General features: G+C 42.9%; 1 protein-coding gene across 3 annotated transcripts in view; it reads left to right on the top strand.

Moving 5' to 3' along the window:
• Nucleotides 1-26,298, top strand: part of TSNAXIP1 (translin associated factor X interacting protein 1) — a 403,075-nt gene that overhangs the window by 146,133 nt on the left and 230,644 nt on the right. For all 3 annotated transcript variants that reach the window (XR_012679541.1, XM_075188810.1, XM_075188811.1), the window contains exon 5: nucleotides 24,223-24,316. Coding sequence is in view for 2 of the 3 variants with exons in the window: in XM_075188810.1 (XP_075044911.1) it covers nucleotides 24,223-24,316 (94 nt within the window). In the remaining variant the exon portion in view is untranslated. The remainder of the gene's footprint in view (nucleotides 1-24,222; nucleotides 24,317-26,298) is intronic.

Raw genomic sequence — 26,298 nt, 5'->3', positions numbered from 1 at the left:
TGACAGCGCAGCGGAACGGGAACAAGGTAAGTTCCTAACAGTACCCCCCCCCCTTCAGGGGTGGCCTCCGGACAACCTATAAGGCTTTTGAGGGAACTTGGTATGAAATTTCTTCAACAAACTCGGAACATGAAGGTCTCGTGCAGGAATCCAAGAACGCTCTTCAGGACCGTAACCTTTCCAGTCAACCAGGAACTGCAAGGAACCTCTGGAAATCCGAGAATCTAGAATCTCCTTCACCTCAAATTCCTGATCTGGTGCAGAAATAGCAGCAGGAGGTCTTCTTGAAGAGAAGAATTTGTTAATAACAAGTGGTTTGAGAAGGGAAATGTGGAAGACATTGGGAATCCTCAAGGTAGGGGGTAATTTTAATCTAAAGGCCACCGGATTAATGACCTCAATGATCTTGAAGGGACCGATAAATCGGGGAGCGAATTTCCTAGAAGGGACCAACAAGCGAAGATTCTTCGTAGACAACCACACTTTGTCACCAGGAGTAAGTAGTGGAGACGGTCTTCTTCTTTTGTCAAATGCTCTTTTACTGATGGCAGAGGTGTGAAGTAATTTGCGTTTGATAAGATCCCACCTAGACGAGAAGTCCGATAGAAGGGAATCAACTGCAGGAACCCTAGAAGCGGTTAACTCTTTGAAGGGTGGAACTTTAGGATGAAATCCCTGAAGAGCAAAAAAGGGAGAAGTGGAGGTAGAGTCGTGTGAATTATTATTGTGGGCGAATTCTGCCCAAGGTAATAAATCAACCCAATCATCATGTTTAGCTGAAATGAAACATCTGAGGAATTTCTCCAATTCTTGATTCGTCCTTTCAGTGAGACCATTACTTTGAGGATGATATGCAGAAGAGAAATTTAACTTAATTCCACAAAGACGAGAAAAGGCCCTCCAAAATCTTGCCACGAACTGAGTTCCTCGATCAGAAACGATAATATCTGGACAGCCATGTAGGCGGAAAATTTCTTTAATGAAGAGTTGAGCCAGAATAGGAGCAGAAGGGAGACCTTTTAATGCCACAAAATGAGCGGCTCGGGAAAGGCGATCAGTGACCACGCACACTACTGAGAACCCTCTGGAGGAGGGTAAATCTGTGATAAAATCCATGGAGAGATGACTCCAAGGTCGATCCGGAATTGGCAGAGGCTGCAGCAGACCGTATGGAGCTTGACGAGGAACTTTATTTTGAGCACAAGTGGAACACGCCGTCACAAACTGTCGAACGTCCGAACGGATAGCAGGCCACCAATAACTACGGGAGATAAATTCCAAGGTCTTCTTTATACCGGCATGACCAGAAAAACGGGAGGCATGAGCCCATTTAAGGAGTTTAGTTTGGAGATGTGGAGGAACCAAAGTCTTCCCGTGAGGAATGATCAAACGAGTGGGAGTAGTAGCCAAAATACATTCTGGATCTAGAATAGACCTAACACTCTCTTCTTCGGTATCCATAGAATCAAAGGAACGAGAGAGAGCATCAGCCTTCTTGTTCTTGGACCCTGGTCTGAAGGTAATGATCATATTGAATCGTGAAAAAAATAAAGACCATCTGGCCTGACGGGGATTGAGGCAGGATGCAGTTTGTAAATAAAGCAGGTTCTTGTGATCCGTAAAAATAGTAACAGGAAATCTGGCTCCCTCCAAATGATGTCTCCAAGCCTCCAAGGCCAATTTGATAGCAAGTAGTTCTCTGTCTCCAATGCCGTACTTTTTTTCGGTGGGTGAGAATTTACGAGAAAAGAAGCCACAGGGAGAAAATTTTCCAGTAGAATTCTTCTGAGACAAAATAGCTCCCACTCCAGCGGAGGATGCGTCAACTTCGAGAAAAAAGGGGAAGGAAGAATCTGGCTGTTGAAGAATAGGTGCCGATATGAAGGCTTCTTTAAGATACTTGAAGGCCTCTACCGCCTGTGGTGGCCAGGTCTTAGCGTTGGCAGATTTCTTGGTCAAGGAAGTGATGGGTGCAATAACAGACGAAAACCCTTTAATAAAGTGGCGGTAATAATTAGAAAACCCAATAAAACGCTGAATGGCCTTAAGTCCAACCGGTTGGGGCCAATCAGAAATCGCCTTTAATTTCTCAGGGTCCATACGTAATCCGGAGCCAGAAACCACGTGACCAAGAAAAGGAAGATGCGTTTTTTCAAAGACACACTTGTCCACATTACAGTACAGATGATGTGACCGAAGGCGTTGAAGAATCAAGGAGACATGATGGCGATGAGTAATAATATCAGGTGAAAAAATAAGAATATTGTCTAGGTAGATGACAACAAATTGATACAGGAAATCCTGAAAAACTTCGTTAATGAAATTTTGAAAAACCGCAGGAGCGTTACAAAGTCCAAATGGCATGACAAGATACTCAAAATGCCCATCGTGCGTATTGAACGCCGTCTTCCATTCGTCCCCTTGTTTAATACGGATAAGGTTGTAGGCCCCTTTCAAATCCAGTTTAGAAAAAATTGAAGCTCCCTTGATCCTATCAAAGAGTTCAGAGATCAATGGTAAGGGGTACCTATTCTTTTTCGTTATGGCGTTGAGGCCACGGTAGTCTATGCAAGGACGCAATCCGCCGTCCTTCTTTTTTACGAAAAAGAAACCTGCTCCTGCTGGTGACGAGGATTTCCAGATAAAACCCCTGTTTAAATTCTCCTTAATATATAGGGACATGGCATCTGATTCGGGTAGAGATAATGGAAATACCCATCCTCTGGGTGGTATCTTATCCGGCAACAATTCAATGGAGCAATCCCAAGGTCTATGAGGGGGTAACTTGGAAGCCTCCTTTTCACAAAAGACGTCAGAAAACGAATGATATTAAGGAGGGATACCGGAGGATGTTGGAAGACAGCCCATAGCGGGTCTATGAATCCTGGGAAGACATCGGGAATGACACTCTGAACCCCATGCAAGGACTTCCGGTTTCTGCCAATCTAAAGTGGGGGAGTGAAGTCTGAGCCAAGGTAAGCCTAAGATCAACGGGTTGATAGCCTCTGGAATGACTAGGAAGGAGATTTCCTCAGTGTGTAGGGCTCCAATGCGTAGAGAAATGTTGACAGTTCTGTTCTTAATGGATCCTCCAATGATACGACTGCCATCTATAGCTGTAATGGCAATAGGTGGATCTAAGGGTTGCCTAGGCAATGACAACCGCTCTACAATGTCAGCTCGTAAAAAGTTCCCCGCTGCACCGGAGTCAATAAGCGCTGGAAGAGACAATTGTCTATCAGTATATTGCAGAAGAACTTGGATAGAAAAACTAGAATCCATAGGGGAGAGAATGTTCATACCTAACTTAGTCTCTCCGTCATCAGTTAGGTCCGATCGTTTCCCGGCCGCTTCCCACATTGACTCAGGACATGACCGGGTTCCCCGCAATAAAGGCATAAACGATTCTTGAACCGCCTCTCTCTTTCCTCCTGGGATAAACGTGCTCTTCCCAACTGCATAGGCTCTTCCTCCGGTGTAATAGGACTTTGGAAGCGAGGAGCCAAACGGAAAGTAGATCGACGGGAACTCTCTCTCTCCTGAGTGCGTTCACGGAAACGTATATCAATCTGGTTACAGAGAGAGATCAAAGCATCCAGGGTAGTGGGTAACTCTCGGGCCGCTAGCTCGTCCTTAATACGATCGGACAAGCCTTGCCAAAATGTGGCCACTAAAGCTTCATTGTTCCAACGAAGTTCGGCCGCCATAGTGCGAAATTGAAGGGCGTACTGGCCCAGAGTAAGGGTACCCTGGCGCAGACGGAGGAGTCCAGAAGCTGCACTGGAGACTCGTCCGGGTTCATCAAAGATGCGTCTGAAGGTTTCCAGGAAAGTGGCACAATTATGGAGGATGGGGTCATCATGTTCCCAGAGAGGAGAAGCCCAGGCAAGCGCTTGACCAGACAATAAGGAAATTATATAAGCGACTTTAGTTTTCTGTGTAGGAAAGTTTCCAGGCAAAAGTTCAAATTGAATAGCACACTTGTTCAAGAAGCCTCGGCATTCCTTGGGATCCCCATTGAACTTGGCTGGGTTAGGTATGCGGAGTTGAGAGGTTGTGGGAGCAGATACAGCCGAACTGCTTGGAGCGGGGGCAGGTTGTGGGGCCGGAGCAGGTGGAGGATTAGGAGCTGCCACCTGAGCTGCTTGGAGCGTATCCAACCTGTTAGACAGAGTCTGCAGAATCTGTAATAACTGTTCTTGATTTTTCCCCTGTTCTTCAACCTGAGCCGCTAAGTTATCCAGTAGTACTCTCGCAGTGGGATTCCCTGTCGCTTCCATCAGTTAGATAAGTGGGTCAGAGCAAACTGTTACGATTATGATGCCTTAGTCAGTATTAGCACAGGCTTACCTAGGGCGCGGAGTCTAACGGCCTTCCGGTCTTCACCAAGAACCACCGCAAGGTAGTGTGGACTTTGCTGCCGAAGAACCGCAGGTCGCGGCCCCCAGATTAGCCTACTGACGTAAGGGAGAAAGTTCTAAGTGATGGCAGGCAGACAAGAAAATAGACAATGTGGTGCAAGTACAGGCACTAACCGTTAATTCCAGGCGTTGTAGGTCTGGAACAGTAACCGGTAGATGCACGGAGCCAATGGGTGCGTGGCAGGATTTGGGTCCAGAGAGACGACCGGTTCAGTACACTGGTGAAATCAGATATACGGGACCAGAGGGAAATCCAAAGAATAGTTGGTAACACAGCCGAGTCGGTACACAGAAGGTATCAGGTATACGGTGCCAGAGGGAGATCCAGAGAATAGTTGGTAACACAGCCGAGTCGGTACACAGAAGGTATCAGGTATACGGTGCCAGAGGGAGATCCAGAGAATGGTTGGTAACACAGCCGAGTCGGTACACAGGAGATAGTCCAGTTGCGTAGTGCCAGGGATAAGCCAAAGAATAGTCAGGTCACAGCCAGGTAGGTACACAGGAGTAGGAGGAATAGAGGGATACACAGGGAGCAGGTTCACAGGAGTCAGGACACAGGAACTGTAGCCAGGAACAGGAAACACATTGCTCTGACACAGGCAGCGTGTCAGAGCAGGGGAGATATAGGAGTTTGAATTCCCCGCCCAGGAGTCACATGATCGGCAGCAGGGAGAACCCGGAAGTGCGGCAGCGCTAACAGAAGAAGCGCAGAACAGATCGGACACCACTGTCAGATCACGCTGACAGCGCAGCGGAACGGGAACAAGGTAAGTTCCTAACACCTACACTTTATTAGGCAGGTAGTTTTAATGTTGTGGCTGATTGGTGTATTTGTCAGTAGATAAGCAGTTCACAATTTAGAAACGCAATTAATATTGCAGTGGTGGTGTGGGGATATTAATGCAAGAACTGTATTGTCTCTGTTATCTCCCCATGATCTCTGGGCTTGTGTTACTAAAACACTCAACTGTAGACCTTCCATCCAGTTTGGTAATTATTACATGTAATTTTTTTTTTTTTTTTTAAAGGCCTCAATATTGGTTAAGTTGTTAGTTGTTAAATTAAGCTATGTGGAGACAATTCCAAAATTTTATAAATTATTTAATTGTTCTAATGTCTCAGGCTGTTGTGACTACTCTCAACAACTCTGAACTTCTCTAAGCAGCTGACTAAGAGCTTCAAAATAAAGATAATTGACTGTTACAAAGCAGTGAGAGCCTATAAAGTTATGTCTGAATGCTTCCAGCTTGACATTTACACTATCAGACATATTATATGGAAGTCAAGGCTGAATCTGAAAAACCCATAAAAGGATGTGATAGAGATGCTCGAAAACTCGTCAGATATGCAAAGCAGAACCCACACATCAATGCAAAGGACCTGTACGCAGTACAGAGTTGCTTACACAGATATTGTCTGTATTTAAGCGTTGTCAGAAGGTAACCTTTCCTATGATGTCCCAACAGAAGTCAACATCTGAAGTATACCAACAATTATTTAGAAAAGCCAGAAAGGAAAAAAGGAAACAAACTGCTGTGGACTGATGAAACAAAAATGTTACTTTATAGCCACAACCACAATGTTATGGCTACCAGCAACTACCATACACTTGCAGAAGTATAGCAGAGGTCTTCACCTATAGCAGCCACCTTTCCAGTAGAGCTTGATATGCTCACAATTAATCAGATGCCTCCAGGTCTTAAACTCAACATAGTGCCAGCTTATGATTAACGCTGCAGCATGGAAATAGGAGGTGATGGCAGAAGGTAACGATGGTCAGGAACAATCCTGGGTCCAAGGACAAGAGAAGTAAGTGGGGTCAGGTTCAGGCAAAGATCAGAGCCGGCAGCAAACAAGAGTATTTCAGTCACAAGCAAAGGTCAGGGCCACGAGCAAATATCCGAAGTCCAGGAAACAAGCCAAAGGTCAGACACAGAAAACACTCCAGGGATAAGCATACAGGACAGGAGCAGGTCAGCAGCCAGGAACTGAATGCTATACCCGGCAGGGAGGCTAAGCCATCCATGCCTTAAATATTATGATGGGCCAATCAGGAAAGAGAAGGCACAGGGCTGAAAATTAGCCTCAGGAGGCTGTTAATTATATTTTGGGCCCGGTATTGGGCATAACATTACCTAGGAACATGTATACAATAATGTACAGCCAGCTCTTACCAATTGCAGGGCTCTAGCTGGAACCAAAAATGTCCCTGCACATTCTCCCAACAAAGGCCACAAACAAGACCACATCACCCTATATCTGTGCACGCACCCGGCTGCCAGATCATGCTGGGACGTGGCGCTATAGCAAAAGAGTGTCCCGACTGTTGTTCTGGCAACGGTCGGGATGGAATAGGAAATGACGTCCTGGTCGTCATGGTGACAGCCGGGACGGAACTGAGGGAAGGAGCAGAGAGTCACGGTGACTTGGGGCACCGCCGCGGCTCGTGAAACACAAAAGGTATATTTTGAGAACATTTGCAACATTTTAAATAAATGTTTAAACCTGTAAGCATGGGGATGAATCTGTTATGCTTTCAGGTTGTGTAGCATAAAGTGGCACAGGAAATATATCGGTATCAGCTAGCTTTAGAAGCTAATATCACAGTCAGTGAACTGTAAGCTAAAAAACAAATTTGATATTTTCAAAAGAGGACCTCTTACAGGAATGAAAGTTTAAGGTATTGAATGGCCTTCACACTCCCAAGTGTTGACTATTACTAATAACCTATGGGGAGATGCAGTACATTATCATAGACTTTTTATGAGCTAAAAGAGTTATGTAAGAAAGATTGGGAAGCACAAAAATAGAAAGACTGGCTGCAAGGTATTTTTGGAAGTTTTGTTTTCTGCCAAATGAGATGTCTTTAAGTACTGCTGAAAGTACCCACACTTTTGTACATGGCTTATTCACAATTTTTTTCAATCTGTTATGTTCAGCAAACAATAATGTGCTTTAAAATGTTCAGAAATATGTTATGTTTAAGATCGTAGCCTGCAGAGTTCTTTTCACTTAAAGGGGCATATTCAATTGACGGCGGGATCGCCGAAAATCCTGCGCTCCAAAAATATTACCGTTAATACGGTAATATCTCGCTGGATTTGAGCTTACAGCTCCCTGAGCTGCGAGCTGAAATCCAGCGAGTAAATTACCGTATTAACGGTTTTTACACGCAGGATTACCGCATTAACGGTAATATTTTTGGAGCGCGGGATTTTCGTCGATCCCGCCGTCAATTGAATATGCCCCAAAGAATGACAGAAAAGTTTAATTTGACTACAGATGCCCAAACTTTTACTTACATCTGACACATCCTTAGAATTTTAGACATTACACTAAATGTGTTATACTGTATCACTCTGCGGTGACCATAGGCCAAACGTCTGTGCGTATTATCATCATTATCAGCATGGAACTTTGCACCAGCTCAGAGGTACCCGTAAAAGATACAGCTTTAGTAGGCGTACATGCATCTTTGTGCAGGTCTGAATCTGTTTGCGGTTATGCAAACATGTCCTTAACTGTACTTGGCCAGCGTTTGCATGCCCTTTCCCTCTCCCGTTATGCCTTTCCAGTCACAAGGAGGCACAAGTTTCAAATGTTACCAATTGTGCATCTGGACGCTATTGTGTGTGGGCATGCATTAGAGTGTATATTATGCTAATCATACGGGCTTCCCCTAACTTAGCATCAGCCCATTGTATTTAAATAAATAATACAATACAGCACAATCTTCACTAGTCCAAACACTAAGTTGCAAACTTTAAATGTTGAACCCTGTATATTTCCAAAACTCTTCAATATAACAATGTAAGCTACTATGATTGAAAAATTATCTAACCCTGTAGTACAAGGGGCTTCTAGAAACATTAACAAATGAATGTATATGTGTATATTATAAACACATATACACAGCTAAATTCTATTTCAAAGGGTGTCCGCATTACATTATCACAAATCTGTGTGTCACTGTTATACCAAATTATGTTCCAATTTCAGAAGTTGGTGAAATGCAACAATCTTTATAGGCCACATGTGACAGTACTTGCCACAGTAGGAGGGGCTCACAAATGCTACCACCACTGGACTTCTTACCAGCATTCAGTGCCGGGTTTCTTCTGGGTAACTGACGCTGCGAGTATACCCCGTTACTGGTGTACCTGGGCTGGTACTCCTGACCTCTTAATATGGATCAGGGATGCTGTGGATGGATCCCCCCTGTTCTATCACACTGACAGAGCTGCAGGGTAGCATGCAGAGCGGTGGTACCGAAAAAGCTGGGTCCAACCTCAGAAACAGCCGGAGAACGGATTCGATTTAGGGTCTAATCTGCAGGTCACAGGAATACAGCAATATTGAAGATGTTTTCAAGCAGGTCTTTGAGACAAGTGATGTTTATTTGCTCTCACACTGGTTGAAGGTACCAGTGATCAGGTCAGATGAAACAAGAAGAACATTTCAGTGTACAAGACAGTGCTTTTTATACAGATTTGGACACAGGCTATTTTTAGAATCAGGGTGCAATGTGTTTACACAAACATGGATTAACATGCATTGCAAAGCCAACAATATTTACACTTATCTATGAAATTCTAGATATGCTGAGATGTCCTGCATCTGGTTTTCAGATGCAGAGAATCTAGGAGCCATTCTTAATTAAATGTCCCTGCCTTCAATGTTGGACCTTCACACATCAAAAGATCTAATTAGCATGGGGCCCCTCTTCAGACAGTCCAGAAAACACATTCCCAAAGAAAAGTACAAACCACAAAGGCTTATTGTATTAGATATATAGAAAAAGAATGCATCTCTTCTAGCAATGTTAAACAAGAAACAAATTTCTTCCCCTGGTCTCGGAAATTAAAGATTTCCCTTACCAAAATATACACAATATCAAAAATGAGTGCATTGGCAGCTATCTAAATAAGCGCCCTGCACTATTTCCTTTAAATAATTTTTTTATCAGAAGTTATTTATCAGTGATCCAGTCACACCACATATTTAGCTAGTGTATTGGAAGCCCAATGGCTGGAGAGCAGAATCAAAATTATAACAATAATTAACAGTAAACAGTCTGTAAGGTCAAACAAGATAAATATAGAAACAAATTGGAGGAGTAGTCGATGTTAGGAGTTATCTTTGTCGAGAACACAAAGTAAAATTAAAGATTAGTAACAAGTCTCTAAAGTACTGGATAAACACCAGTAGCAGAATCTCTGGAAAACCGAATGAAACAATGGTTGGAAGTTTCTGGAGTACAGGATAGCACAGTGGTAAAAAAACGTTACTAGTACACTGGAGAAAATATGGAAGTAAATCTCTAAAATAATGGATAGCATAGTGATAACAAGTTTACTGACCTCTGAATGAAACACTGGTAGTAGTCTCTGGAGTGCAGAATGGCATGGTAATGACAACGTTCCTGGATCACTGGATGAAACACTGGTAGTAATCTCTGGAGTGAAGAACGGCATGGTAATGACAACGTTACTGGATTTCTGGATGATACACTGTTAGTAATCTCTGGAGTGTAGAACGACATAATGATTATAAGGTTACTGGTACACTGAATGCAGCAGGATAGCTACAAGGTCTTCAGTGCACAAAATTGTAAACTGAAATCAAATTTACTGGAGCACTAAATAAACAAGATCTGTGCATACAGGTTTGTGCACAATCCCTGAAATAAGGGACTGAGCATGGTCTCAGGAACAAGGAAGATTGCAAGGGAAGATCCCTTTTATTGCACATTTCCTCAGTAAGGCAGGACTAAGTCTATTATAATAATTCAGCAAAGGCTGTTTGAGCACATAGGAAATATAAGAAAAGGAAGAAGTGAAAATCGGAGGGGGGGGAATCACATCTGTGGCAAGGCATTTTTTACATGCACGTTAGCAATTTGGATATTTATGAAGAGAGTTTAATCCAAATAGTATACATTCTTTGCTGAGAATGCAATACATTTATTATAATATGTTATTTTGGTATTCTATGAACGCTAAAATAGTTAAAGGTAATAAAAGGAATTGTCAGAGTCCAAAAGGATATTATATACTTATATTAAGGAATTAATACTTTGGAGAGAATTATTATAATACACTTATTCCTGTATTGTTATATTCCTAATTAATTATTGAAGAGATGTGTAATAAATAGGGATCTGAACTTTGGTACTATTCTGTATAACAAAACTCACAATTTTAAGAAGCACCTTCTTTTTAGGATACTAACAGTTGCATGGCATAGTCCAGGAAAACTCAATGGTCTGGCTAGGATTGTTCACAGAGGCTAATATTAAAAGACCAGACACAAGTTGATGAAATTATCTGCTAGGAAATCTGCAGCATATAAAGCATTGTATACTGTGTGGAAGGGGCCTTGTTTGAGGTCTTATAATTCTTATATAAAACATAAAAGAAAAAGTTTCAAGTTGTAGATTGTAAGCTGGTGTGGTGTATTACCAGTTTATGACACCAGGTGGCGATATAGAAAAAGAACAGTGAGCCCTTTTGAAAAGTTAGGCCTTGCCAGCTGTTGTTGTAAGGAGATCATCATGCTAAATAACCTGTTTTTTAGATGTTACTGCTGGGCTCTTATCTGCATCATGACCACTACACAACTGCTTGCTGCCAGGACTCTCTTACCTTGTCATCTGTGTGTTAATGCCCAGTCATTTTTGTTACTGTGTTTATTCCAAGTTTGATTGGAGTCTCACATCTCTACTCTATTCTGCTGGCACTCCTTCTATTAACTCTTAATTTGTGACTGCCCATTTCCCTCTTTTCTTGTCCTCATGAAACGGTCACATACAGCCCTGTACTTACACAAATGGACAACTCAGCACCTTCATCCCCTGAAATACTTTGTGGCTGTAAGCGTGTCAATGATCTGACTAGTCGTTCTATCCACAAACACATCAAATATGGTGTACATGGACAACCCTTCCAGTTCATGGATAGGCTTTCCAAGGTGTTCTATTAATACAGAGATAAATTAGATGGCACCAGCCCACCAAAAATTCTCTGACAAGGCAAACAATATGTCTATAGATTGTAAGCCTGCAAGTATGGCACCCTTTCTTATTGCCTGTTTATTAATGCAAAATCTTTTTTTTTTTTTTTTTAACAACTTTATTTATTCGTAGTTCTGCAGAAAACAACAGTGTAGTGACAACATAAAAAGGCACAGTGTGAAAGATTCATGTTAAGGTAAAGGTGGGGAAGCGATATGGCAAGCCGGAGGGGGGGTTGGGGGGGGAGGAAAAGAGAGTATGGAGTAAGAGAGAAAAGAGAAAGAAAGAAAATAGTGAGGGAGGGATGAAGCATAGGGATCAGGAAGAACCAAAAAGATCAGGTAGCTATATTGAGAAGGGGAGTGGGACATTTAAGAAGGAAGCCCACGGGGCTCATACATTTATAAATTACTTAGAGGTTTTGCGAATAATGCTAGTCATATATTACATTTTGCTTCCAGCCAGAAGTTATTTGACAGAGAGTGGCTGAGGCTATATGTCTGAACATTTTCATCTGATGATTGGTAGCATATGGGAACCTGAGTAGGCAGAAGAAGTGCGTGAGGGAGAGGGGGATGTCAGTTTGCAATAACTGTGACACAAAATTTCAGAGTTCTTTCCAAATGGGGTTAGCTTAGGACATTGCCACCATATATGGATTCAAACGTGCACTGAAAACCCACCTCTTCCTCAAAGCCTATCAACCATCCGCATAACCCCTTCACCTCCTCTACTCACTCTCTCCACTGGCCACATCTGACTCCCCTTGTGCCTGTTCTGTTTTCCCTCCCTTAGGATGTAAGCTCACATGAGCAGGGCCCCCTTCCCTCCTGTCTCCCTACCTGTTCTTCTGCTCTGTGTTTATTGCATCAACCAGCCTGGAGTTTCTGAAGTACTGGTATTTTTTGTTTATTGTTTTGTACCGTTTCACCCTGTATAGTGTACTGTTTGTATGGTGTACGGCGCTGCGGAAATCTTGTGGCGCCTAACATATAAAGGATAATAATAATAATAATAATAATAATAATAATAACCCCGCCTACACTTGCTGGACAAGTCAGGGAATTTTTTTTGTAATGTGGTAGGAACCAAGTACCATCAATATAAAAGCTTATAAGCATTTTCTAACAATTTTACACATATAGAACTGGAGGCCACTGGCTCTTATTTCTTCCAAGTCATCGCCATCCAGTCTCCCCTCCCCCGAGGTCCACCTTCCACATCCATTAATGTGCATCCCTAATACCTGTGTCGGGGGCTTTAAGTTCCCAATATGCAAGGGGTATGAGGCCTTTAGTTGAGGACTGACTGAGGGAATGTGACTCGAAACATGGTGGTATTGAAAGATGTATTTGTTGGTAATAGCAAATTTAGTTTTTAAGTCATCAAATGAGGGGAAGGAGGCATCCTTTGTGATATCATTATGGCATCGAATTCTTAATTTCTTCCAGGGTTCAAATGATGTGAAAATACCACCAGTGGGAAGTTTTAGATTGTCGTAAAGTATAATTGGACTCGGGGCTGGAGCCGATCTAAACTTCGCATTTTTATATGGCCCCAGAGAGACAGCATGTGAGCCACAATGGCGTGATGAGTATTAGAATTTACCAGCAAAGCCCATTGCCCCTAAGACTCTAGACATATAGGTCCTAGAAATGTGACCAAAAAGTTCTTCAGCATAATCAAAGATGGTTGCTGCTTTTGTTCATAAATAGACAGCACTAAGTCAATGTGTTATATAAGGCCTGGCGGCCCAGGATAAATCCAACCTAATCTGGGTGGGTCAGGGACGGGAGGAGGGGATTTAGTCTGTGTGATAGCCTATGCTACCCTGTCTGTTGCTGCTGGAAACCGGCTGACCAGCTGGGCTTACTTTGCCACCGTTCTCTTTCTCCTAATTGCGCCCTCTAACCGCAGAGGAGGCTGCCACCACTGATCTCTTTAGCGGCATCCAGAACCGCATCCTTCTGGGTTACTGCTAGTATACCCCCTTGCTGGTACCCCTGACCTTTTGTCTTCAGATCAGGGTTGCAGTGGATGGTAACCTGGCCTATACACTGGCCAGAGCCGCTGGTAGCAGCAAAGCATTGGTAATGGAAAGATGGGTCCAAACAGCCGGAAACAGATTAGATTTGGCTCTAATCTGTAGGTCACAGGAAATACAGTAGGGAAGAAGTTGTCAAAGCAGGATCTTGAAGCAAGTGATGTTTATTTGCTCAAGTGTCCTGATGAGAACAGTTCACACTGGTTTAAGGTAACAGTGATCAGAAGGGCAGATGGAACAATAATGGTACATTTCAGTGCAAACCAGTGCTGTTTTATACAGTTTTGGACACAGCCTAGAAAGGGGTAAGCCAGCCTTGTGCACTCTTTGCTGGTCCCAAGAAGTCTGCTTTATTTTTAGTATCAGGATGTAATATGTTTCACAAAACATGGATTTAAATGCAATGCAAAACTAACAAAATTTATACTAATCTGCTATATTCCACAAACTTTTGTGTGCATTATTCGGACAGGATCTGAGATGCAGCATACAAGTCACACAGAGAGGTAGTAGCCCCCCGTGCTGTTTATACAGGCTAAAAAGACATGTTGGCCACTGAGATGAAAAGGTCTAATTAACATGAGGTACTTTCTTAAGAAAAGTTATACAAATCCAATCATGACATCCTTTCTCAGAAGTTGCAAATCAATACCTAGAAACATAGAATTTGATGGCAGATAAGAACCACTTGACCCATTTAGTCTGCCCATTTTTTATTCTGTTCCACGAGAGGTTTCTGTCCTCCCTGAGCTCGCCTTAGGACACCTGCGTTACGGTTTGACAGGTGTACCACCCCATTTATTTGATCATTTATTCTTTATAAGGATATTCTTATGTCTATCCCAAGCATGTTTAAACTGCTCTACTGTATTAGACTCTACCATCTCTGATGGGAGGCTATTCCACTTGTTCACCACCCTTTCTGTGAAGTAGTTTTTCCTCAAATCACCTTGGAACCTACTTTCATCCAGTTTCAGTGCATGTCCTCGTGTTCTAGTACTTCTCTTCCTTTGAAGAATGTTTTCCAGGCTGTACCTTGTTTAAACCCTTGATAAATTTGAAAGTTTCTATCATGTCCCACCTTTTCCTTCTCTGCTCCAAACTATACATATTAAGATCTTTGAGTCATTCTGGGTAAGTTTTGTGCTGTAGGCCATGCACCATTTTAGTTGCTCTTTCTGGTACAGACTCTAATTTATATCTTTCTGGAGATATGGCCTCCAGCATTGAACACAGTATTCTAGATGAGGCAGTACTAATGACCTATACAGTGGCATTATTACTTCTTTCTTTCTGCTACTGATTACTCTCCCTATGCAACCAACCTTAGACTTGCCTTCCTCATTGCTTTCTTATATTGCTTACCTGCCTTTAAGTCACCTAAAATAGTGACTGCCAGAGCTCTTTCCTCCTCAGTAGTTTCCATTATAGTGCCATTAATACTATATTTAGCCTTTCGATTTTTGAGACCCAAGTCCATTACTTCAGTAATGAATGCATTTCCTGTACAAAGTGCCGCGCAATATAAGTACAGTACCGTTGCAATGATATAAATAAACGCCCTGCACTGTTTCATTTAAATAAATTTATACAATGAGTTATTTATAAGTGATCCAGCCACAGTCTGTTTGCTAGAATCTTGGTGTAGATTTTTAAATCTATGTTTAGTAATGAAATTGGTCTATAGTTGGGGGGTAAGACCGCCGGGACCTGGAGCTGAAGACGATTTCAGACTTGAGATTGTTTCATCCTCGGTAATATCAGCATTCAAAGAAGCATGAGCCTTCTTAGAAAGGTGTGCTAAGGGAAGTGCAGATGAGAACCAGGTAGACTCATCCTCCAAAGATTCTGCAGCAGAGGTACCGGGGAGGTTGTTTAGCACTTTATAATAGTCATGAAATTCTTGGGCGATTTGCAGCGGGTCATACACTGATTGGTTATTTATGTGGCATGTTGATTTCAATGATCAGCATCTGTGCTATCTTCTGGCGCAGTTTGTTAGCATGAAATCGGCATTATTGCCTTTATCGTATCATTTCTGTTGTAATATTTTCAAGGTGTTTGTAGCCTGATAGGCCAGAATCGTGTTCGCCTTTGATTGTGGTGATCTGGGCAGGAAAGCTGAGTGTCAGGCGCCGTCCCCGCACTTCCCCTAGGTGCCTGCCTTCTCTTGCCACTTGTGGATTCTCTTCCTGTTTCTGGGTGGCCACGCTGCGTGCGCATACGCAATGATGCTCATGTCCTGTTGCTATGCTATGGTACGCTTTCCTCTCACTCCTGCAGGCGTTCAGCTGCAGGTGATCACCGAATCCATTCCCCTCCAATCAGGGGTCACTTCTCTTTACTTTAGACACCTTCTGCAGTATTCTGGTGCCAGAGTATTGGTTTCCACCAGCTCCAGCGTTCCAGTTATCTGTATACTGCATCTGTGTTTTGGCTCCTGACCTTTGGCTTGATTCTTGTACTACACTCTCTTATTTATCCCTGGTACTTTATTGCCTGTTTTGGTTTTGACATTTGGCTTCCCTCTGATCATCTTTTGGATCATCCTTGTGTACTTCGCTATTGTTTGGCCCTTGACCCAGTCTGTTTGACCAATTCTGTTCACCACGCTACCGCACTGGTGACTAACGTGGAAAACCGCGACCTGCACACCTCACGCAGCCAAATCCATACCTCCTTGCTTGGGTCACTGGTAAACACCAGGGGTGCGTTAGACTCTGCGCCTCCCTGTTTAGTTGTGCCAATACCAGTCGGTGGTGAATTCAACATCAATAACGTGACACTGAAGAGGGGTTTTGTTTATGTTGGGAGAGTAGAAAGGTTATTGCACACTCAGCCAGTTTCTTGACGGCTGAGGAATTGCCCTTCTGTCCTCCCTGAGCTCGTTTCTGTCCTCCCTGAGCTCCCCTTAGGACAGGTTTAGTTGTCTTTGCCACTACTGCATCAGTCTGCTTATCAATCTGCCCCTGATGCTAGCCTTATGGGCTTCCCACAGGACCCCCAGCGCAATTTTGACTAATTCATTAAGTGCAAAGTATTCTGCGATTGCATCCTTAATCTTGTGACATGTCATCTGGGGCGAGAACAGAGGGTCGTCAAGATGCCATCGATGAGATTGTGGGGTTAGTTTGATCAAATCAAAAGTTGTATAGACTCCAGCGTGATCTGGGATCCCGGCACTAAGTATCATTTGTGCGAAGGAGTGAGAGACATACAATATGCAATGTGCAAAAGTTTTAGGCAGATGTGAAACCATTACCTGAGAGAGACCTTGCTGATGCAGTGCCTTGTGTCTTGTTGCAGTGTTCAGTCTTGCCATGGTGTATGACCTGTCTTCATGGTGTATAACAGTCTTCCACAACCTCACCTTTGCAGAGTTTGGCTGTTCCTCACCCAGTTTTATGTCTCTTAAACAGCTGTTTCTGTTTCAGTTGATGACTGTTTCAACCTACATATGAAAATGATAATCATTATCACCTGTTTGGTTTGATTGGTTAATCATACACCTGACTATAATCCTACAAAATTCCTGACTTTGTGCAAGTGTACCCAGAATTGATACTGTTTTGAAGGCAAAGGGTGGTGACACCAAATATTGATTTGATTTAGATTTTTTTTCTGTTCATTCAGTTTGAATTTTGTTAATTGATAAAAATAAACTATTAACAATTCTATTTTTGAAAGCATTGTTACTTTGCAGCATATTTTCCACACCTTCCTAAAACGTTTGCACAGTATCGTAGATCATATTGATATGTGAGTAGCTGTGACATGGTGCCAAATAACATGTAAAATCTTTAGCATCTGTATTTTTAAGCCGCCAGGTGTCATGTTGGTCCAGGCTATGGATGCATGTCAGAAGGGATTGTGAGTCCCTTGAGGATTGTGACAAGATCTCGTTCCCTAGGAGAGTCAGAAGACTTGTCTAAGGTTGAATTTAAAACCGTGTTTAAGTCCTCAGCTATAAGTATATGATCCTGCACAAATCGCCGGATGCTCTGAACACATTAAAAAAAAAAGGTTTATTGACCCTGGTTAGGTGTGTAATGGGAGATAAATGTAATTTGGTCCGAACATACAGTAGTGTACCAACTAGAATCAAATAGCGTCCCTCTGGGACATTTGATTGTAGTGCTTACTTTGAAGACGAGTGTATTGTCCCGTAATAGGTCTCCTGCAGAAAGAATATATTGGTTTTCTCTCTCCTGCAGGCTCCAAGGACCACCGCCAGCTTAACAGGTGAATTCAGACCGTTGATGCTAAATGAGAAGACCTTCAAATCCATGAGTAAGATTCAAAAAACCTGGAAAATATAGAAACAAATGCCAGTCCTCCTGGAGACCTGGGAAGGGGAAGGGGGTGCAACAAGAGAAAGGAGGACAGAAAAGAAAAGAGTGGCGGCCTACAGAGGCCAAAACCCTCAAGGAGGAGAAGCCCTAGGGGTCATTAGTAATTAGAGATGGTCACTGACCCCCGTGTTTTGGTTTTGGATTCGGTTTTGGATCTGGATTACCGTCGTGTTTTGGTTTTGGTTTTGCAAAACCGCCCTTGCGTGTTTTGGTTTTGGTTTTGGTTTTGTTTGGTTTTGTTTTGCTATTTTTTAAAAAAAATAAAAAATTTTTGGTCTAAAATAACCTAATTTAGTGCTCCACCAGTTTCTTAGATAAGTGAGGTAATTCTAAAGCTAATAAATTATGAAAAAAACAGTTTAATCCCTGGTAGGCCGTCCTTAATGCGAACACTTGTCTGCAAATTATACAGTCAAACCTGGTTGTCTACCTCCTCCATCTTTGATTATTGGCAATGTAGCCATCAACTTTGGGTGTATATTACACCCTACACTTGTAGTTGAATATTAAAAAAGCAGCCTGCACAGACTGTGGAGCTAGAAAGTAAAATTAAATGGGCCACGGTACTTTGGTGGCTATCTATACCCCCTCCCCCATCCACGTGTAGTAAAATAGAAAAAAAGCAGCCTGCATAGACTGTAAAACTAGAAATTCGAATATACAAAGAAATGGACAAAGGCAGTGTGGTATCTGTTTGCATCAGATCCCCTCTCCACTAGGAGTAGAATAGAAAACTATTCAGCCGTTATATAATCTAGAATATAAATAGAAATTGTGAAAGGCAATTTGGTATCTGTCTGCATCATAATTATCAACATCCTCATTAGCGCCCTCGTCACCTCCATAAATCTCCCTCTCATCCTCTTCTATTTCCAAAGTGGCATCCTCAATTTGTGTATCACCGGCTACACTCGGGCTGTTCAGGCACACATCAGCAGAACTGCTGAAAGGCCTCTTCTTTATGGGTACACTAACAGAATGCTCACGATTAGACATACCACTGTTGGATGGACTCTCCACAGGGATTGGTGTCATTTGTGAATCAGAGCAAACATTATCCTCTAATGCCTTACTGTTAGTCTTGCAGCTCGGCTTTGACGCGTAACAGTAGTTGTGCACCAATTGTAGGCTCGGTAACTTTTTTGGATCTGCCACTAATAGCCAAAGGTGAAGGCCTCATTCTCTCTTTTCCACTGCGTGTGTAGAATGGCATGTTGGCAATTTTTTTTTTTATCGGCACTTAACTTTTGCTCAGTAACACTTTTTCGCTTCAACACTGTAAATTTTTTTTTTTTTTTTTGTTTTTTGGACTGATTTCGATACACTTTGTAGTTTGACATCGTCTTGCCCAGATGACATACTGGGAACACTAACATCAGGACTGGTGACAGAACCTGGTTGCTCATTCTGATCTTATGTGGACTGCTTTGAATCCATTCTGAGCGCAAAGCACTTGTAGTGGTAAAAATTATTTGGTAAGATACTGCTGACAAATATGACTTTTGACAGCCAGAGATATCTATGCACAATTATGGGGGACACCCCAAAAGCACTGAGGAGTGCTAAAAATTAGTTGGTAGATACTGCTGACAGATATGACTTTTGACAGCCAGAAATATTTATGCACAATTATGGGGTACACGCCAAAAGCACTGAGGAGTGGTAAAAATTAGTTGGTAGATACTGCTGACAGATATGACTTTTGACAGCCAGAAATATTTATGCACAATTATGGGGGACACCCCAAAAGCACTGAGGAGTGCTAAAAATTAGTTGGTAGATACTGCTGACAGATATGACTTTTGACAGCCAGAAATATTTATGCACAATTATGGGGGACACCCCAAAAGCACTGGGGAGTGCCAAATATTAACAAAAAATAATAAACCTCTATCCTCCTCTCTTCTCTAGCGATTTTGGTTAGAGCAATTGCAAGAAGAATATTGTATTCTCTATCCCTGCGCTAATCAGCCTGTGACTACACCCTGCTCTCTCCCTCTGTCAAATGGCGATGGATTGCTGTGGAGGCGTGTATTTATAATGTTGAAGTATCGCAAGAACTGAGCCCCGAGATCCGACGGGGCTTGTGGGGGTGTGTCTAGATGGAAAAAAACAGAGTTCCCATCGAGGGACCATGTGTAAATGCTCAGTGCCAGGGGCTGGGGTGATAGAGGAGTGGAGCGACCAGGGGACAGGGCAGAGAGAGGGCGGAAGGCGAGGGGGGAAGTGGGTTGGGAGATGTCAGGAACAAAAGGGAACCTGGGAAAATATTGGGGAGGAGATAGGGTAGGGATATGAAAATGGATCGGAAGTAGGGTAAGGGGAAGGAAAGAAAGGATGGAGGGGAGAAGGGGTAGTGGGAGAAGGTAAGAGGAGGGAAAAACAAAAATTATAAATAATCAGAGTAGAAACATCAAAAAGTAACAATATATTATGCTACAGACATATTATAAGCAAAAAATATATAGCCATGTATGTAGGTCTACATCTGTTCGTAGAACTACCCCCTTGCAATCAAATGTTCGTAAGAGTGGGTAGGGTCTGAAGCATTTATCTATATCAAACAGGGTAAGACAATATAACAAAAAGGGCAGGGCACACCTGAAAATATAAACTAGGACTATGATTACCAGGACCATAAAACATCTATCCCAATGACCACTAGAGGTTATGAATACAATGAGACCATCAGGAAGGCTAAGAGGGTTAAGGAGAATCCCGAACAGGAGACTGGAAACTTTGCTTCAGCCTGGTGAGGTGGAGTCAGTTGTAGGGCGTCATCCCACCTTGGTCCACTCAGAAAGAGGTGCTTGGTCTTTAGAGGACTTTGCAGAACCGTCACGGGAGAGTGGTGAGTCGGCATCCAAAAGTATATTAAGTTTGGAAAGAAGTTCTTAATCTTGGTCCAGAGAATTGGTTCGGAGAACTGAGTTCCCTTGCAACTGAAAAGGGAAAGCCCAGCAGTAGCGGCAGTTATGTTGGAGGAGTATCCGTGTCACCGGCTGCAAGTCCCTGCGCTTTTGGATAGTGGAAAAAGCCAGATCCTGAAGTAATTGAAGTTGCATATCTTGGAAGTCAATCATGTCAACGGACCTAATTGTTTTAAGGAATTTTTCTTTTGTTTGGTAATAATGAAGGCAGACTATAATGTCTCTTGGTCTTTGGTCAGAGGTCGGTTTATCTCTGAGAGCTCTATGGACCTGGAAGTCAGATAAAGCCTACATCCACCTTTACAGGTTAATGCAGGGTAATACCAAGGAGACAGTTCCAGTGCAGCTAATTGGTACGGGCTGCTAATGAGCAGGACAGCAGTCTGATGTGCAGTATTTTGGGTTGCAGCACTATGGTGATGTGGAAATCTTACTGGCAAATATCAACTTGATTGTTTTGCATTTCCGGTGAGTAGCCACTAGAGGGCAGTAGAATAGCAAACAGTCAGAAGCAGTGGTGATTAAATCGGAACAATGAGGTTGTATGATTGGGGCAAAGCAGTCTGTGTAAAAGAAGCGGCTGGTACTGTGTGATGCTGTGAGATGCCCGCAGTCTCTGGGCAATCTTTGCAGTCAACAAATGCAATTAGATATTTTTTTTTTCAGACTAGGTAGCTTTGAGGCATGGACTGGCAGGCGAGCCATCAGGGATATCACTGGGAGGTCACACTCCCCGTGGGCCACCTGGTTAGAAACGGGGTGGCCTCGGATTCCTGATGAAATCAGGGAGCAGCAGGGAGCCCCAGGGAATACCCAATGCACCTGTTGTGGACATACGAAGGCACCATGCACAGGTACCTGTTGAAGATCTCATGCACAGAGAGACTGGCACTCAAGTTTTAATGGACCTTCCATTGATGCGTTCCTGGCAAGCTGTGTAGAGTGTATACTTGACGTTCTGTCTCTTTACACACTGGAGACCGCAGCGACAATGCTGCCCGATATATAGAGTAAAATTACACTGTAGGGGCAGGAAGTGAGGGCCAGCGTTGGTAAAAGAGGCAGTCAGGGCTATGTAGGTAACTGGCTAGTCTAAGCTGCAGCCACCACCGTCCGCACACCAAGGGGTAAATGTATGAACCTCCGATTTCTGCAAGTCGCCGGAAATCCGCAAACTTGCCTTTACAAGCCATCGCCGCTTTAAATTTTACGTGCAAAGTCGCCAATTTCCAACGACTTGCAGAAATCGGAGGTTCATACATTTACCCCCAGGAGTGCTCACCTTTGCAGGGGGAATAATAGTATGTTCCTTTGATGGTTGCATCCTGTGGCTCTTTCAATAGACAGTTACCGCCAAGCTTCAGAGTATCTAGACAGTCCACATCCCTGTCACAGGGTCCTGGCAGCACAGGTAAGTGCGGGTCCAATATCTTAGTGCCAGCTGCTACTGCAGGGTTGTCGGTTTGAGTCTGCGATTACGCCCCTAAGGCACAAAAACTGAGGTGGTGTTGTCCTCCATAGTGTAGCTCCCAGGGGACTAGTGATGGGTAGTTCATGAATGATTAGTTCAAATGAACTAATCTTCAAAGTGAACTAGATCATTTAGTTCACAGCTCTGGCAAAGATTAGTTCACCAGGAACTAAAACAAGTGGGAGGAGTTAGAGATAAAGCAGAGCAGCTCCAGCAGCCTCACTCACTGTCTCATTCACACTGGCTCTTTTGTTTTTATTCAGCTCTCTCATTTAATACTCATGAGTCAGTACCTCTACACTACGAAAGGTGGCACTGCTGTGCTCAGACATTGTGTGAGACTCTGGAGCTGATCACTGACTATGAGCCATGAGTCATTCTCCTCGCTCAGGAGTTCAATAGTTCATCTAGTTCATTTCACTCTCTGACTCATATTAGTCTCCGAATCATTTCACTCTCCGAATCATTTCACTCTCTGAATCATTTCAATCATTAAGATCATTTAGCTCATGAGTCACAGGAAACATTCCCTTCACTGTCAGCTCAAGACACACTGCACTGCTGAGTGCTGCATGCTATATACTGTATTTCTGTTTACTGCACCATATATACAGGGGAGATATATTAAACCTTCAAGAGAGATAAAGTGGAAACGTTGTCCATAGTAACTAATCATTTTCTGCCATTTTATAGACTCTGTTAGATAAATGACAGAAGCTGATTAGTCATAATTGCCAACATTATGTTGGTTACGTCTGGGAGTTCCTGGAGCGGGGTATTGGCGTAGGGGGCGGGGTTTTGTGAATTGCTCCATTCTGGTGCTGCCCCCAGTGACGTGATGCCTATTTTGGGTCTTTTTACACCTGTAAAATTTCCCCGCTAAGGTTTGATACATCTCACCTATATCCTGATTGCACTGATCTCAATTTTAAAAGCAAAAAAGTGACACTTTATAATACTCTGAATTTGGGTCTTTTTCATTTGCATATTATGGAAATAAAAAATAATAATGAAAATGTAATTAACTTTGCAGAGCTCAACATGTCACTACTAGTTTCTGTATAAGTGATTGCCCTTTTTAAAATATTAAAAATGAGCTGACATATTAAACTTATCTGATAATTTTAACAGGAATTTTAACTCATTTAACGAGGTAGTAGTATATATGCCTACAGTATGTGTAATAGACTAGATCTATGTCTCCAATCACTTCTCTCAGCAGTGTTCCAGAGCCAGTGATCTAACTTAACTAACTGAGCTAAATGAACTACTGAGTGAAATGAACTACTGAGTGAAATGAGTGAAATGAACTACTGAGTGAAATGAGTGAAATTAACTAATCTTTTGAACTAATCTTTTGTGTGAACTAGATCAGAATGAACTAATCTTCAAAATGAACTAGATTTCCCATCACTACAGGGGACCCCAAAGATCAGCAGCATAGTCATTGATGAGATGCCTGAGGTCTCTGCTCAGTAGAGCGCTGGTTGTAACACGAATTTGCACCACAGGCAACACATATGGGCAGTTACTCAGACCGTTAGGGAGAGAGCTAACAGCAAGCACGTTCGGCCATGTTGGCAGCACAAAGTCTTCTTTTATTACTGTGTACATATTTTTTTTAAGCGATAAAGCGTATGTTGGTGGTTTATAAATAAATGTTAATAATGCCTGTACATGGCCCTTGTCTGCTGTCTTCAGCCTTTCTGTCGGAAAGCTGCTGAAGTCTGCACAGAGAAAAGTTGCATGCAGTCATATTGAACACTTGTAAGGGTGGCTGTGGGTGGCTTTTTGGTATTTATATTAATATGCCATTTAAGATGATAATTGATTAAGCTCAAGGGCAAAACATGGAGATAATGAGATTTGTTTCTACAGAAATTATAGCCATATTATTGCCTAAAATGTATTTCAGGTATATTGCTAATATGCGTTAAGACTGGACTAAGGCTACCCCTAATTTAATGACAATAACTTACTTTTTTTCAGCCATATAAAGAAGTCTTTGAATATTTCATTGAAGATTTTAACACATACAAACCATTGCTGTCTTCTATTAAAAATGAATATGAAATCACTCTTGGTGAGTCTGATAATTCTATCACTTTTGTTTGATTAAGACATTATGTAACAAAAGGAGACATTTAGCTAGCAATATGCAGAGAAAGCAGGGAAGTAGAGTAAAACATTTGTGCAGTAATGCACCTAGATTGAATGTAAAGACTTATGTATGAAAAGCAATAGTTTAAATTTGTTAACGTACATGATTTGAAACCCTTCCTCTCAGCAAACAAGCAGGGGGCTAGATTTAGTACCTTCTACAAAATGACAGCTAGAATCTGATGGGTTGCTATAGGCAACATCCCCTTTTTTTCAAACCCGCAGCTTAGTAAATCTAGCCCAGGGTGTCTTTTAGTGCAAATAGAGGCAGTGATGGGCGTTCCCTTTTAAAGAGAAGGTGGGTGTGTCACCTGTCCATCAAGCTAAGGCTGGGGAGAGGAGTATCAGGTATAAAAGCTTGTATGTATTATTTGTGCACTGAGACCAATGCTGGGGAAGCTAGCTGGTCTTGAGAGAGCTGAGCTATGTCTAGCTAGTGTTAAGGGTCTCCAAGAATTGCTGTGAAATCTGTACGGTGTCAAAACATTTACCATCCTGACAATAAAACTACATAAAAAGGAAGAAGTTGTTTGCGTGTGCTATAGCAGTAGCGGGCTCTTGCCACAAGTGGTGTCAGGAGTGGGATACTCCGGGAAGCAAGTTTCTGCTACCCAACCCGCGTAGACGTCAACATGGAGGAAGTACTAAGAATCCTCATGAATGTGGCCACTGCGCAGCAAGAGCAGCAAGCTCAGATGCTACGAGTCGCCGAGGCACAGGTGGAAAACACAAGGCTCTTAAGAGAAGAGTTAAGCCAGGTGAGGCATGACAGAAATGAACCACCTGGTCCGGTTCTGCAGAAAATGTCACCAGCTGATGACATAGAAGCATATCTGGTGTCTTTTGAGAGACTTGCAAAAAGGGCAAAATGCCCTCCTAAAGATTGGGCTGAAAGACTGTCGCCATATCTGACTGGTGAAGCTCAGCGAGCTTATATGGATCTAGATGAGGAACGGGCCTCTGATTATTTGTGCCTAAAGTCTGAGATATTGGCTCGCATTGGAGTTTCCAGGCCAGGCCGAGCCCAGCGCTATCACCAATGGCGCTATGATAAAGAAAAAATGGTCAGAGCACAAGTGGCTGAGCTTTCTAAAATTTTAAAGAAATGGCTGCAGCCTGAGGAGAATTCGCCTTCTCGGATTATTGAAGTTCTGGCGATAGATCACTGCATCCGGGGGCTGAACCGCGATTTGCAAAGAAGGGTGCTGCAATCAGACCCACAAACTTATGAAGAGCTTGCCACAGTGGTAGAAAGGTTTTGTGCGCTACAGCAAATGACTAAAGAACCTGCATTTGTGCCAAAGCCGCTGCCACACCAAAAGCCAGATTTGACAATCCTTGCTACAGGACCCAATGGCAAAACTGCTGTGGACAGAGGGCCAGGTGCAAAGCTGTCTAATCTGGATTGTTTCGAATGTGGTGAGCCAGGCCACTTTAAGGCAGAGTGTCCTAAACTACAGGAACCCATGGACTGTTCCGTTGCACTTATTGGGCCTGCTTTTCCAAGCTGTTTTACCATGAGTCCCACATCAGGAAGTCCTTGTTTGTTCCGGGTGACTGTGCTAATCAACCAAAACCTTGTTCTTGCCTTGGTTGACTCGGGGAGTGAACTTTCATTGGTTTCCAGCTCTGCCTTACATGAAACCATAACTTCTCAGTTGCCCAAAGTGAAGGTTCTTTGCGTACATGGCACGACAGAGGAGTATGAAAGAACAATACTACCAGTCACACTCAAAGACAAAACTGTTATGGTGGTAGCTGCCATAGCACCTAAACTCCCATATCCACTCATTTTGGGGCGATACTTCCCACTGTTTAATGATGTCCTCGGTGAGCGGATCCGGCCGGACATGCCGGCAACTGATGCAGCGGTCGGAAGCCCGGTCTTAAAGGAACCGCCTAAGA

Source organism: Mixophyes fleayi, chromosome 10 (assembly GCF_038048845.1).
Source record: "Mixophyes fleayi isolate aMixFle1 chromosome 10, aMixFle1.hap1, whole genome shotgun sequence".
NCBI classification, from domain to species: Eukaryota; Metazoa; Chordata; class Amphibia; order Anura; family Limnodynastidae; genus Mixophyes; species Mixophyes fleayi.
Note: the sequence above shows the minus strand (reverse complement) of the source record. Positions and strands in the feature narration are given on the sequence as shown.